The sequence below is a fragment of the Pygoscelis adeliae genome, unplaced genomic scaffold (assembly GCF_000699105.1).
Source record: "Pygoscelis adeliae isolate BGI_AS28 unplaced genomic scaffold, ASM69910v1 Scaffold67, whole genome shotgun sequence".
In the NCBI taxonomy this organism is placed as follows: Eukaryota; Metazoa; Chordata; class Aves; order Sphenisciformes; family Spheniscidae; genus Pygoscelis; species Pygoscelis adeliae.
In genome coordinates this window covers 2,983,248-2,997,639 of record NW_008825271.1, presented here as the reverse complement: position 1 = coordinate 2,997,639, position 14,392 = coordinate 2,983,248, and the positions used below count along the sequence as shown (strand labels likewise).

At 44.4% G+C, this 14,392-nt stretch overlaps 2 protein-coding genes across 2 annotated transcripts in view; one reads left to right on the top strand and one right to left on the bottom strand.

Moving 5' to 3' along the window:
- The first annotated feature begins 907 nt into the window (after positions 1-907).
- The window catches only part of LOC103921797 (probable E3 ubiquitin-protein ligase HERC4), a 19,217-nt gene continuing 5,732 nt past the window's right edge, over positions 908-14,392 (top strand). The window contains exons 1-14 of the mRNA XM_009329824.1: positions 908-1,065; positions 1,740-1,816; positions 2,384-2,605; positions 3,372-3,463; positions 4,058-4,188; positions 4,973-5,121; positions 5,440-5,513; positions 5,827-5,921; positions 7,146-7,205; positions 7,918-8,020; positions 8,167-8,350; positions 8,678-8,856; positions 10,021-10,208; positions 11,277-11,448. Coding sequence (XP_009328099.1) covers positions 908-1,065; positions 1,740-1,816; positions 2,384-2,605; positions 3,372-3,463; positions 4,058-4,188; positions 4,973-5,121; positions 5,440-5,513; positions 5,827-5,921; positions 7,146-7,205; positions 7,918-8,020; positions 8,167-8,350; positions 8,678-8,856; positions 10,021-10,208; positions 11,277-11,448 — 1,884 coding nt within the window. The remainder of the gene's footprint in view (positions 1,066-1,739; positions 1,817-2,383; positions 2,606-3,371; positions 3,464-4,057; positions 4,189-4,972; positions 5,122-5,439; positions 5,514-5,826; positions 5,922-7,145; positions 7,206-7,917; positions 8,021-8,166; positions 8,351-8,677; positions 8,857-10,020; positions 10,209-11,276; positions 11,449-14,392) is intronic.
- Positions 12,153-14,311, bottom strand: PIGY (phosphatidylinositol glycan anchor biosynthesis, class Y). Its single transcript, XM_009329767.1, has one exon. The coding sequence runs from the start codon at positions 14,137-14,139 to the stop codon at positions 13,909-13,911; it is 231 nt and encodes a 76-aa protein (XP_009328042.1). The 5' UTR covers positions 14,140-14,311; the 3' UTR covers positions 12,153-13,908.

The window sequence follows — 14,392 nt, the reverse complement described above, 5'->3', positions numbered from 1 at the left end:
GGCGGTGAGCCCCTCCGGGCCGCGTCCGTGCGGGGGCGAGGGCGGGTCGTTGGAGGTGAAACCGCTAAAGTTGCGATGATCTGCTGTGCTGCCTCTCGGGGAGAGCGAGCCGCTGCATGAGGTGCTTAACCATGTCCCAGTGCGCAGCAATCGGGGGAGCCTGGAAGGAGGCAGAGCGTGCCGGGGAAGAGACGTGAATTTTCCTCTCTGGTTGCATGTTGTGATTAAGCTGGGGAGGTGTGAGAAGAAGGGTGGGCGGTGGGTCTCCAGAGGCGTTAGGTAAATCAGGGAAGGCTTTGCTGGTGACTGCCTTTTGCGCTTGGGCATCCTGGCTCTCAGACGCTTGTGCTGCAGTAGGGCCACATGCGAGTAACTGGGTGAATCTGGTGCCTCGGGGTCAGGACAGCACCTGCAGCCCTTCAGCTGCAGACAAGAAGGGACTTCCTTCTGCTGGAAACCGGCAACACGTGAATTTTCCATCGTTGCTTCTCCAGTGTCTTGTGAAACATCTGACTTCAAGGCATCCCATCCCCAAGGCTGTGACATATCTGGGGTGGTCATATATCTCAGAAAGTGCTTTATCTCCCCAGGAAACTCTCCACAGCTGTGTGGAAGTAACAGAATGTGCTTCTGCTGATGTTTTGCTGATCATCTTGGGAGCTGGTGGCACAGCAGCCTAAGAGATGGAGAAGTATCTTTTAGTGGTAGCCGGGCATGAGAGTTGTCTGGCATGAAACCAAGCAGCGGGTAGGACACTGAAACCCCAAGGGGCCTGAGAAAATAAGTCACACACGCTTGTCTCACTTCTTCCTGAGGAGCAGAAGCTCTTGGTGAAAGCAGTAGCACACAGAGGTCCTGGGGAGGGGGCCAAGGTGGTTAAGATGTCTGCTGCCTTAGCGTGGCCATCATGTCTGTCCATATTTGTTCTGCAGAACTCACGCAGTCGCAGAAGAATGAGAAGGTGCAATGTTCAAACCATGATGGAACACATATGCTCATTCTCTCCCCTGATGGAAAGCTTTTTGAACAGTGGGCTACAGCTTCAGCTGACTGCTCTAAGCCAAGGTAAGAAGCTTTCACGGCGTGGAGGTATGGATGGTAACGGTCAGAGAAGGTGGCCCACTTGTCCTAAAAGTAACATCCAAGAGACTGGCATGTTCCTGTTGTAGAGAGGGAACTGGAACACATTCATTCCTAGTGCCCAAACCTTTATCTTCTTTTGTTACCCAGCAAGAAGAGCACTGATTTTGAGGATAATACCAAGATCTGAGCTGCTTAAGATGCACATGAGACAGCTTTCTCTCAAACTTAGTAAGGATCGGTAGCATATACCAGAGTAATGCAGATGCCTTGCAAACCACATGTGGCTTGGGAAAGCTGCGGGTGAAAGACCCAAGCACATCTGAACCTTACCACGTTCTGACTAAGCTGTGAGGGTAACTGTCACCTAAAAATGGCACAGCAATTTGCTGTGGGATTTTCTGTTAACTTGCCCAGGGCTGAGCCCGATTCTCTTCCAGCTTCCCATGGTTCAAACCACTATCAAATCAGTTAGTGCAGCTGCAGTAGGCTAGCATAAGAGCAGGGTGAATCAACTTACAGGTGACCTATATTTTTCCATGTAATTCCCACTAAACATGCTAGGGCTTGGTGAGCAGAGGATCTTCTTCTTTACTTTGTCTCATGGTACAGCATCTATCTATTTTGATTTGTTTGGTTTTTTTTCCTTATTTTTGTAGGCTGGTGAAAGAACTAGGAAACCAAGATATTGTTCAAATAGCATGTGGGGACCAGCACACCATGGCACTGTCCAGAGGTAGCTTCTTTCAAGCACACTTCTCTTCTAAATGGGAGTCACATTATGGCAGGCTTGCTCTCAGAAGGGAGCGTTTGAACTCCTTCCAGTAGTTGGTGACACCATTAGAGAGTAGTGAGCGATGGGTGGGGGGGACAAAGTGCACTGGCTATTAGCGCTGCCCTTTCCTCACAGCACCCAGGGACCTGCAGCTCTGTCTCTCTCCAGTTCCTGAGCACTATCCCTCCGCAAAGGTGTGTTGTGGAGAGCAGACGTGGCTGCCCCACTCTGCAGTCACCAGACCAGATCATTCTTAAGTTGGAGCACCTCTCTGGTTGGGAACTTCTTGAAGTATGGCTTTAGAGGTGGAAACACCCTGCCTTTATTCTTGCTGCGCTGAGTCAAATGGGCAGCATGGGACTGCCCCGAAGGGGTCAGAAGCAAACAGGGAGATTTGGTTGCTGCTGATGGTCTCACCTTGCAGCTAGATCCCTGAAAGCAGCACTGATTTTCGCTCCCACTCCCAAAGTGCAAAGACTCAAGGGAAGCAGTGAGGCTGAGCTGTTTTCTTTTGTTCTGTGTGTGAAGGAGGTGAGCTCTTCAGCTGGGGCCAGAATGCCCATGGACAGCTTGGAGTGGGGAGCCAAACCACGCTCATCCCCCAACCACAGCTGGTGGAAAGACTAAAGGGCATCTCACTTGCTCAAATTGCTGCTGGAGGAGCTCACAGCACAGCCGTGTCGCTGTCTGGAGCTGTGTACTCCTGGGGAAAGAATGATTTTGGACAGCTGGGACTCGGAGACACAGAAGGTAAGGAAGGACAGCAGTAGGAAGGTGTTTTCCTGGTCAATGAGCTTACTGCAGACACAGGATTAGCTCCTCAGGACTGTCAAGCCCCTTTGTAGCAGCAGTGGACAGTAAAGTCTTTTGAAGAAAGTATATCTGGGTAAGTTCTTTGTTTCCTGACCAGGAAAGGCATGCAGGGACAAGGGGTTTAGGGGTTGTATTTCTACAGAGAACTTCCAATCATTGTATGTGGCCAACTGGATAGCGTGGGCTCTTAAAACCGTATGTCTCAGAGGTCTCTTTCCACTCCCATTCTCTCTCCAGGCAGTCTTCCATGAAGGAAATTAATTTTATACCTCTTTGACTTCTTTAATTCTCTGTAAACACAAGGTGAGAGAAGAATTAAAATCACCCATTTTCTTCAAACCTAGAAGGCTCGAGCAGAGTTGCCCTAGCCACACAGAACCTGAAATCAGCGGGATCTGAATGAGTCCCCACCGTTGAGAGTCACATATTTTGAAGCCAAGTACCTTTTGGCAAGCAGATGTGAAAGCACTGCGTTTTGTTTCAGATCAAATGTAAATGAAAAGAAAATACCATGAAAAAGACAGAACATCATGAGAAAGTGTATGTTATAGTGGAGGGTAGAAAACAACTCAAAACCAAGTAAATACATGAATTGCTGTAAGGGAGGACTGAAAAGCGCTAAAATCCCCTATTTTCTAAATCTTTCTTTGTGTGAGATCCCCCCCAGTACTCATTCACTCTAGCAGTGCTATCTTCTTTCCAGACAGGGACTGCCCGTCGTACGTCGGAGCGTTAGAGCACTGGAAGACTGTATTTATCTCCTGTGGGGCAGATCATACTGCAGTTCTCTCCAAGGTGAGTCTGACACGGAAAGTCAGCGTCTGAGACCTCACCCTGTGAGAAAAAGATATACTGCTAAAAGTCAGCATGGAGAAATTGGGATGGCAATGCCTGCTTCCATCTGAATCTGAAGACGATCCCCAAGGGATGCTAACTAAGCTATTGGGAAAACTGGCCTTTTCTCAGATTCCTGTCACCTGCATGCAAACTTTTGCAGGGAGATGGTGAATGGGAATCCTGGGGCAAAGAGGTGCTGTTCAACTCTCAGTACTTTTTGAAAATATTTCTTTTTTATAGCATATTGGGGACTTCAGAAAATGTGAACGATAGCTAAATCATTAGGGTTTACTCATACAAGTAAAATTCTTAAGCCACAGGGAGTTATTCTCAGGAGTTAAATTGCTTTTCTCAGGAGTCAAATGCTTTGGACATTAGACAGTGTAAGATTAGGCTTGATGCGAAGTGAACTCTACCTGTGTTTGAATCAGGGATGTTTTGAATCAAGTCCCATATAAGATATTGTGTCTTGCTGGCTCTCACTCTCGGTGGTGACCGTTTGAATGCCATTAATAATGCAGTGATCCTGTTGTTTGTTTCTTCATCTTCAAGGAGGGGTTGGTGTGCACCTTTGGAGCAGGAGGGGCTGGCCAGCTTGGTCACAACTCCACCCGGAATGAACTCGTGCCTCGTGTGGTGGCCGAGCTGTGGGGAGCAAGAGTTTCGCAGGTTGCCTGCGGCAGGTGGGAAAGTACCAATAACATGCCTTCTAAGGTCAAGGTCTTAGGGGAATCACTGAAGAACAGTAGGGAGGGGAGTCACCAAGATGTTCAAATCCCTGTATCCCAGTAAGTCAGCACTGTCAGAATATCGTCCGCTCTTCAAGTGTAAGCCACCCTCCTGCCACAGCCCCAGTGAAAGCAGAACCCTCAGCCCATGCCGAGCAGAGGCAGAGGGCTGCAAAAAACACCAGAAGCCTGTGTTTTCTTGCTCTTTTAAGAAACGAAGGGTGTACTGCGTTCCAAAGGGCAAAAGACTGTCAAAAGCCTGCGTCAGGAAAGTCACTGAATTCCCATCCACTTTGACAAACTGGTGGGTCCTTAGAAAGAAGTGAAGAGTGGTGATAATTACCCAATTTCATTCTGCCTTTCTGGAACTGGGCCAGAAAAAGTCTCCTGTCGACTTGCCTGGGCTTTGTATCAGGCTCAGCAGCATAGAAGTTGCGCTTTTAAAAATGGAAGGGCGTGAAGCTAGCAAGGTAAAACACTTTATTTTTGTATGTGGACCGAGGGTAAATCACAAACACTAGAGGATAGTATAGGAAATTTGAGTCCATGCGTTTCTTTATTGCTGAATGTTTACGCAAGGAAGGGTCCTAAGACTTTGGTTAAAGGGATTCTGTAGCTGGACTGTCAGGACTTCTAAAGACGAGCTTCAGCTATCCACTCTGAAAACGTATCTGTAAATTTTATTCTGACTAGCCCAGTGGTATTAGCTTATTATGACCATTTTTCTTTTTCTGAACAGACAGCACACCCTGGTCTATGTCCCCTCCTTGGACAAAGTCTATTCGTTTGGTTCTGGTAAAGAAGGACAGCTGGGAGATGAGAGAAAGCCTAATCAGTTGATACCACTTCCCATCAATTCACCAGTGAATACTGGAAAATCCTGTCAGGGTAATGACCGTTGCAGATGTGTTACAATCTCTATTTGTTTCTTCCAGGGAGATGTTTGCTTTCTTGATTTCATGTTTACACTGAGAGGCTAACGTTATGTCTCATGCTTGCTTGGTCATCCCAACAGATTCTACAATGGATAATTCCATTTGCTGCTTGATTTACCATCATGGGTAATGGCCACATAGAATCAACTTTTAGACAGACAGCTACTATCTGAGGGTTTTTTTTACTGTTCCACATCTGTGCACTGAACTTTCTGAAGATAATGACTGTCTTTTCAAATCTTCCTTTGAAAATCTTTTTATTCTTTCACAGGAAACAACACGTCACAAAAGGTGATTGAAATTATTGCAGGAGGAAACCGAAGTATTGTCCTTTGCAAGAACAAGGTATGTGCATATTTGATCATGGCTTCTAATTTTACCATTGTTCACAGTACTGCTGGAAACATTTGGATTTTCCATCCTGCTTTTAGCGCTCCAAGTTCATGTATGTCTCTTGCAGTTCTTTCCACGCTTACCCAGAAACTAACTTGTATTGCACTTATATGTCTGTTCTGTGGTTAATGCATCTGGATCATGCTGGATGACCATTCATTTGTTCATACTTAGGCTGAAATCTTCTTGTAATGATTGGCTTGAAAAAAAGAATCCTATCTGCTAGACCTGTAATCTTGTCAACATTTTCATGCATTTCACACAGAATTCCTACTTGAATGGAATTGCCACTCTAACGGATAAAGAAGTGGATGCATGGATTTCTAATTCCAGTTCGCAACACTGGGAGAGTATAAAAAAGTAAGTCAGAAACCTGCTGTTTTTTTTTTTCCCCTGATACATGATTTTCTCTAAAAATTATTTTTCTTTGGAGAGACTACTTTAGGAACCGATATTCAAGAATTTAGCCGAGACAGAATCTTGTACCAGCACTTCTTACCTAGTTTTTGCACAGGAAAAAGAAATGTTGATGATCAACAGCCCTTCGATAATCCTTCTGCAGGAACAGAGCAGATGTACTGCCTGGCTTCAGAAGCCTGTCCTCCTCGCACAGAATGGTTATTAAGATGATGAAGAGCCGACAAGTTAAATCAGTGAAAGATTTGGTCTGCAGACCCAGGCCTTGTGCAAAAATCATAATCCAGAGTACCCAAACGGGAACGTTTTGTGTGTGTCAGGATTTAAAAATTAGTGATCCCTTCTTTAGTGACCCATTTTCAAAAGCAGTAAGTATATACTACTGTGGGAAGCCTTACAGTTATGGCTGAGAATTATGATTAAGTAGTCTTTTTTCAGATCTTACATGGGAGGTTATTTTCTTTGGGCAAGTCTGACTCCAACTGCTGATTTTGAGCATTTAAAAATCTTGGCTAATTTGGATCTAAATGTTTCCCTGACCAATTCTAGTACGGTTTGGATCATATGGAAAGTGGTTGTTGAGAGGGTGAGAGAGGGTTCTTTCCAGATCTCAATAGGAAGGGCCTGACAGCAAATCGCTTGATAAAATAGCTGCTTTATTAGGAACAGACCCAGGAATACAGGTAGTGAGTAAGTCTAACGTCCCTTCAGATGCTGGGAACCCAGCTTCCGTGCAGCAGCAAATGGATACCCTGATGGATTTTCTCTCAGCGCGCTACAAAGATCCGGTCTGCGGAGGGGTTCCTCCTCCCTCCCATGACACAGTGCCTTTTATTTTGCATAACAAACAAAACCAGGTAACGTCCCAACCTGTCAGGAGAAGATATCTCCATCATAACACCCACCAGCATGCAACACGGGCTGGCGCGGAGCGCTTGAGCAGGTTCCCTTACGAGGCCCAGGAGAGCAGAGGTGGCTTGCCGAAGATCACTAACTCCCCAAATACAACGTCTTCTGCAATGCTGCCAATAAAGTGGTGCTAAGAAAAGTTTTATGTGGTCAGGTGCAGACACACTCGTACACACCTTTTTTGCCCTTTCAGAATTAAAAACCTGAAGTTGCTACTCATGTTGAAAGGATTGACTTTGGTTTGTTTTTTACTATCAGGAATATCAGACTGATCTTTTCATCTGAGGCTTGCATCAACGGAAGCTTCCTGGAGAAAAGGTAGCATGCGCTGACTTAGACGTAACAGAATATATGGGCTGCACGTAAACTGACCAGAAAGTGTTATTTTAGGCCACGTATGTAGAGATTAGTCGTATCTGAATTTGCAAGAAGCAAGTCTGTATTTTTCACAGCCCATGCTAAAATTAAGTTTTTTATCCCCCCAGTCCTATTGAAATTTGCTATAGAAGCTCACATTCTAGCAGATTATCCCATAGTGACATTTGACAGATGATGATAAGGGCTGAGTCACCATCCCTGGAGGTATTTAGAAAGCGTGTAGATGTGGCACTTAGGGACCTGGTTTAGTGGTGGACTTGGCAGTGTTAGGTTTATGGTTGGACTTGATGATCTTAAAGGTCTTTTCCAACCTAAATGATCCTATGATTCTATGATAAGCCCTTTAGGCAATATTACAGCTCCCAAAGGATCCATAACAGCTCCTCCCAGCACTGAAGTGCAAGTTGTTTTAGGTTGAAATACAGGAAGCCTACCATTAACAGTGCACAGCTACACAAGACAGGAAGGACAGAATATTAATCAGGTCACACCACAGTGAGAATATCTTCTTAGGACAGATGAAGTTATACCCCGTGGAGCTGGGGCTGAACTTTCCCAGTATTTTCTGATGTTAGGACGCTTCACTATTCGGGCAGTAACAAAAAACAGTTCCTTGCATCATTTGGTGTTCTTTTTTTTTTCTTTGTGATAGAGACAAACATTTCAAAACTTCCAAAGAATTCTCGGGTGTAGACATGTCAGAAGTGCAACGTTTTTATAAGAAAATCAGCAAGAAGCCACAAGTCTTCCAGGAGGTAAGGACTCTCACTACACAGATACCGAGGACCTCTGGATTTGTGCATGAAACTTGGGAATTCTGTGCCAACCTAATTCATAGATGATTTTGGCAAAACATAATTGCATTTTTAACCCTTGTCTCTTTTTTTTTTTCCCTCTGAAGGTGCAAAAGGAGATTCAGAAGTTACTGCCGTCATTGTCTTCCTCTCCCATCTCACCTGAAAATTTCAGAGTCTACTTGATCTTGCCTTTCCTTCTGCAGGGATATGACGGCAGCTCTTTCCATTCTCTCAGGCTGCTAGCACAAGCCATCACGAAGCTCCAGCCAAAGGACCTGCAAATTCTTGGTAAGGTTTTATGATGATAGAACTGAATGATTTAAATGCTTGGTCATTTTCGGCTGTGAGGCAAGAGTTAGTATCGCTGATGTAATTTGTTCCAGAGTTCAGCCTGGAATAAATGCTTTTGGTAGAAGTAGAAACATGGGGACTACACAGCAAGACACAAGAAAAAAAAAACCCTCTCATTCTGAGGTTTACTAATTTTTGTAGTGCAAAATTAAGCATTTTTTTGGTTTAGTTCATTTGATAAAAAGAGAAAATGCAGCTTCATCCAGAAATTGCAGTTATTTGCATGTTACCTGTGACAGATACTTCACCAGCTGTTTTCTACAGAATGCCTGTGGTCAAATCTAGAAACATCCTTTTTCAAAGAGCTGGTCGTTCTGTATAAGACGGTTTCCGAGAAAAGCCTGTCTCAATTTATCATGGAAGTCAGCTGTCTTCAAAGAAACCCCTACAACCTGCACCCACATGAAACGGAGCCTCTGCAAATACTGCAGATTCTTTACCAGGTGAGAAAGTGTTTGGAGCCTGATTAGATAGGAATATATATCAGTACGAATTAGAGTATTTTAACCCTTTTTATTTGTTGAATTCTCTGGGTTTCCTTCTTACAAGGGAACATGGGGCCTTGTCATTTGATATTGCTCCAGGAATCTCTTTGGCTCTACACCAGCATAGCTTTGAAGGAATCCTGCTCTTGACTTGTGCCTGACTGACCCTCTACAGAAATGAAGAGCTGGAGCATGTTATAGCCCCTGGCAGCGGGAGGGATCCTTTCAGTGGCGCGAGGAGTGCATGCATTGATGCGTACAGAGCTATGGATGTGCTGTCCATTACGTAGCATGCCCATTCCCCTTTCTGCTGGCGAGATCCCCCACGCGCATAACTGCTCACAGCATTTCAAAGACAACCCACCTGCTTGGCACATCGCGGCTGCTACAGTAACACTGCACGATGCTTTAAGAGCCTGTTACCTGAGAAATTTTCTGACACAATAGAATTAGAGCATCTTTAGCTGCATATGAACAAAGGGAAGAAAGGGGGCAATAACTGTATTCTTCTTGACAACCATCCTTTCTCCTGCTGAGATGTTCAAAGTTTAGGAAAGTCAAGAGCCCAAGCATGCACTTAGTATGAATCAGGGAAAGTTGTTAAATTTTGTTCAGAATTGAAGTATCCTTTTGGCTGAGAATACAGATTTGGGCCTTGACGTTTAGACTCTTGAATCTGTATCTATCCAGATAAACTCAAAAGTGCAGCAGGCCTACTCCTCTGTAAGTGGTTATATCATTTGGAACTTTACATGTTCACTGTCCGCCCAAAAATTATATCTTTGCCAGGCAACAAGTATGAACATGAATAGGGAACTTCAGATTGTCCTGCAACATGAAAGACACTCGAAGTGAAACATACCTTTCCTGATGGAGTCCTGTTAAGGGGTCTTCACTATAAATTAAAATTGCTTTCCTGCTCGTTTATACATGGCTTTCTGAGACTTCTCACTGTTGAGTGCTGTGCTACTCGTAGCACTTCTCTCCTTCCACTTCTGTGCAGGGTCTCGGAGCTCTTTCTGCTCCGGGAACCCTCTTACTCCTTAGTCCTGTCCTGCCACACCGACACATAGCTCACTAGATCTGCTGACACCCCTTTTCATATTGCGTGTATCAATGCAGGTGAACTCCAGAACTGGTTTCAGAGTACAAGAAAACGACTTCTGTGTGCGTCAAGTGAAAGGGATTGTCAGACTGCTCTTGTTCTTTGATGTAGAAGTAAGTATAAAATCTTACCAGCAGTGCAAAACACCTTTTTTTCTGTTTTATTTAAATGAGTCTATATATATGAAAGTCAACTCTAGACTCTAGCCCAGTACATCTCAAAGACAATGCATTTTCCCTGGTCCTCCAGCTGTTATAAATTATGCAAGCCATTTACCATCCCAGTATTTTAGCAGCTGCGGTAGTGCCTTTCCTGAGATGACCCCTGGTTCTGAGAGTCGGAGCTGTCCTCCAGCATCTTAAGCAGCTCTATTTGCTTTGAACTGGTGATCAGTGTGAAATAGCACCATGAGGGATGGTTGCTATACTTCTTGTTACTCTGGATTTTATTATGTTTAATTAACAAATATTGTGAGGTCTCTTTAAACTGTATGTAGAAACCCTATTGAGCATTTCAATTTACTTACATCGAAAAACAAAGCTGTGGTAATAAAAATTAAGCTGTGAAATGGTTCATTTCTTGATGACATGACGAAGTAAAAATTAGCTACCAAATGTAATTGGTGTCACAGGAAGCAGCATGAAATGGAAACGTGGACAGCAGGGGCTTGCTTAGGCAAAAAAATGCAGTTTTCTGGCAACTTGGCTGGAATTCACAGGGCAACTGCCTAATTCTTTCATAAGCTTTCGTTTGCTAATGTACCAATTTTGTACCAATTAACCAGAGCGGAGGAGGAGGTTTGAGAAACAGCATAGAATCAAAAGCCAAATCGGACATTACCTGAAGCTGTTGCCTTATCACACTGGAGGCGTAACACTTTGAATTAGGTTATTTTGTATACCAATATCTACTTTTGGTATTACAGATAATAAACCAAACAATTTTTAACAACAATGTACCATAACCTGGGTATCCAGGACATTTTTGCTATGTGTTTTGGTTTAGCTGAATTATGGAAGATGCTATTAAAATCACTATGCTTCTGTTTTATTCTTGGGGTACTGTAACACAAGTGTCTGCCTGCACAGACAGCTCAGATGCCTCCCTGTCAGGGTTTCCCACTCACAGAAGTGCTTAGAAGCTCCTTTCAGGAAGTGTGCCTCTGTTGGTGTAGCGTTCACGTATACAACAAGGGCATGTTTCAGAGGTAACAGGAGTTTGCCAGGGTACAGACTGGCAGTTCAGTCTGCACATATACCCCCAAACTCTGATTTTGCAAGAGAAAATCAACGCATCTTTTTCTTTCTTCCTTGTCGTTTCAGATGGCCCTGTGGAAGCTGACCGAATATCCATGCATCTTTGACATGCATGACAAGATTGGCATTCATAGTATAGAATGCAGCGCTCTGTCCAGGTCCTTTAATTATGTAAGTGTGGCCAATTTTTTTACAACTTAGAAGAAAGAAACACACTGCTAACACACTGTTACTTCAATCTTCAGATACACTTCTCACACTGGGTTTTTCCGGTCAGAAGACAGTGCCTTCTGCAAGACATATGGACTCATTTAAATGGCGCACCAACCCAGCAATTCAGGAAGATCTTAAAGGTAAGATACCAAATTGTATTATTTGTTAGCTCTGAATATATTGCTGCAGTGTTCTTTGGTTTTCCGTGTTACTGAAGTATTGGTAGAAGGGATTCAGTATTCACTGAGCATACAACAAAACAACTACTCATCAAATTATTACAAAACATGTTCCACAGGGGATGTAGAGTAAACCTGGAGGGTAGTATCTTATTCTTATTCCAGGTAGCGATCAAGCTTTGTTGGCATAAGTTAAATGCAAGTGACAGTGCTATTTACTGTGAGGTTGCTTTGGGGTAATGTAATAGGATTGCTCAGGAAACTGGTAATTGGCAAAGTCGATTAATATTACTGCTAGACTTTAAAGACTCTAGGCTAGTTTGCTGTCTGTGAAAAGCCTGGTGGCCGGGGAGCCAGCGTTAGAGGCCAGCAAGCAACATAGCCACAAAAGCCATTGCTCTCACGGAGATGCTGCCTGAAGGGAAAGGAAGGATAGTGCCAGCGAGAGAGATGAAAAGCTGATTGTAATGCTGCTGTCTCCGTGTGGCTTTAGTCTGTGGTTTCCACACAAACCCAAAGGTTATGCCAGCCATATTTTCTTCAGGTATCGCAGTGCTAGCCCTGTCCTGCAAAAGCCGTTAGATGGCTGACGTGGGAACAGGGAGCTCAGCTCCGGGACCATGTGCCGTATCAGTCACTGACACAAGGGCTGTCAGAGTCCGGCACCACGCCTGTGCAGCAGGAACTATCAACCTCAGTGCCCTATTACCCAGTTCCGGTTCTTTCTAAGTGAGCCTTCTTGCCAACCAGAGCTCTCAAAGCTTTTCCTTCCTGTACACTTAGGAGAAGATTCACAATGGCTCCTAGGGCTACCTTTCCTTCCCCCTTCCTCAGTACATCAGCTGAAAGAGGCATTTATTTACAGAGGCAATAAGGCTTGTGCTCTGTACTGTCCTCTAGATCCAGAGTCTCTCTCCACTGATTGTACAAGGAGCCCTGACAAACAGCTGCACTTACCTAGTCAGCCTTCGAATACACGTCTTGTGGGCACTGCCTTTCATACCGTGCATCGCAGCATTATTTGCCCAGCAGCAGCCTGATCAATTTGACTGCATTATTAGCATCCCACCAAGAGACACTGAGGTCTGCAGTGTTTACAACTTGGTGCTGCGTTTCTGAATTTTTCAGCAGGTAAAGGACATTCATGTGTCTGTGTTGCAGATGTAAACCACCCAGTAACAAAACATAAAAGAGAAACCCTTGTAATAGATTATCATAGCATTGACCTGTCCCCTTCATAGCTGCATCCTGTTAAGACATTTTGTCAGACAGTACCGAGAACCTTGCACGACACCCTCATAGTGGTCTGTCACTCCATTCTCTAGTGTTGCTGTAAAACAGGGAAGGTTGAAGTATTTAGCAGAACCATCTTCTGTTCCCTCTCTACTGAGGAGGATAGTACTAAGGGGAAAGATACTCTGCATACTTATACAGCATTTGTAGCTGCCGACTTGGCTACCAAATCCTGGGCTCAGCTGGAGTTATTTTGCCTCTAACCTGTCAGGAGATGCCTCTTGAACGAAGGTGACCCAGCCTGGCTATCAAACTTGGGCACTCAGACACATTTAACAAATAGTACAGGGACATACATCTCCTAAGCAGACACTGGAATATGTTGTAGGCCACTCTCACAAAACCCCCAAATGCACAAGTACATCTTTTCTGCAGCGCTGTCACTTCCCCATCTTTTTCTTAGAAAAATAAAAAGAAAGGCAAGCAAGCAGCTACTGGATGTACAGACATGGGTATCATCCAAGTAAATTTCTTCATTTAACTCATTTTGTTATTAAACATCAGCCTAATTTATGTTCTTCTGACAGTGAGACAAATACATCTCAATAAACACATCAGTTCAAAACAAACCCAAAGCTCGTAATTCAAAGAGAGATTAATATTGCTGCATGTTGTCATTGCTTATTATTTAAGATCAGTTATTTCAGTCAGGGTACAGTTCTTCCTCGTAAAAATGATCACCACCTGCAAGATTTCCATTAGTGCCACTACAAACACACAACACTCTTGAAAGAATACATTACAAAGAATTAGTGCTTCTTGTTATTCCTCCTCTTTATCTGCCTTAGCAGTAACTAAGTAATAGGTTGCTGCAGAGGACTTTATACTGTTCTAGATACCACTAGAAAAAAGATGACAGTCACTAGTGCCAGAACGGAACTCTCTCGAATCAGCTGCAATACCTGATGAGATTAAATAAACTGTGTTGCTTTAGAGAAGCCCAGGGGTTAGCACATGGATCGCACTAGTTGTGCCTAAAAAGCTTAATCCCCATCCAGGTCCACAGGTGGAAGAATACATAAACCGGTATTGTAACAGGAAGGAGGAGACTGTAGAAACATAAGCTGTTTGTGCTGGTGCAGCCCTGTGGGAAGGCTTCATCTACGCTGGCTGAGTAAAACAAGCCTGCTAGGGACAGGAGGGGAACAAGTACAGTCAGTGTGGGCAGGGAGGGGAGCATGCCGCCTCCAGCCATCGGCCCCAGTTTACCGCTGCGGCTGGTGGGTCCTCAGGGCTGCTTCAAGCCCTCAGCTGGGGGCTTCTTCTGAGTCGTCCTGGCAGCCTCTGGGATCATGTTCGGGATGCCGTCGATGATGGGGTATGCGATGCCCAGCTCCTCGTTAATGAGCTCGTTGGTAGCTTCTTCGTACCTGGCCAGGCAAATCAGGGGGAAAAAAAAAAAAAACACAAGAAAAGGAGGGGGGGGTGAATAACGTGGGTTTCCTTTG

Excerpts from the sequence above, each read along its gene's own strand:
- PIGY (XM_009329767.1), bottom strand. The coding sequence starts at position 14,139 with ATGGCTGGAGGCGGCATGCTCCCCTCCCTGCCCACACTGACTGTACTT.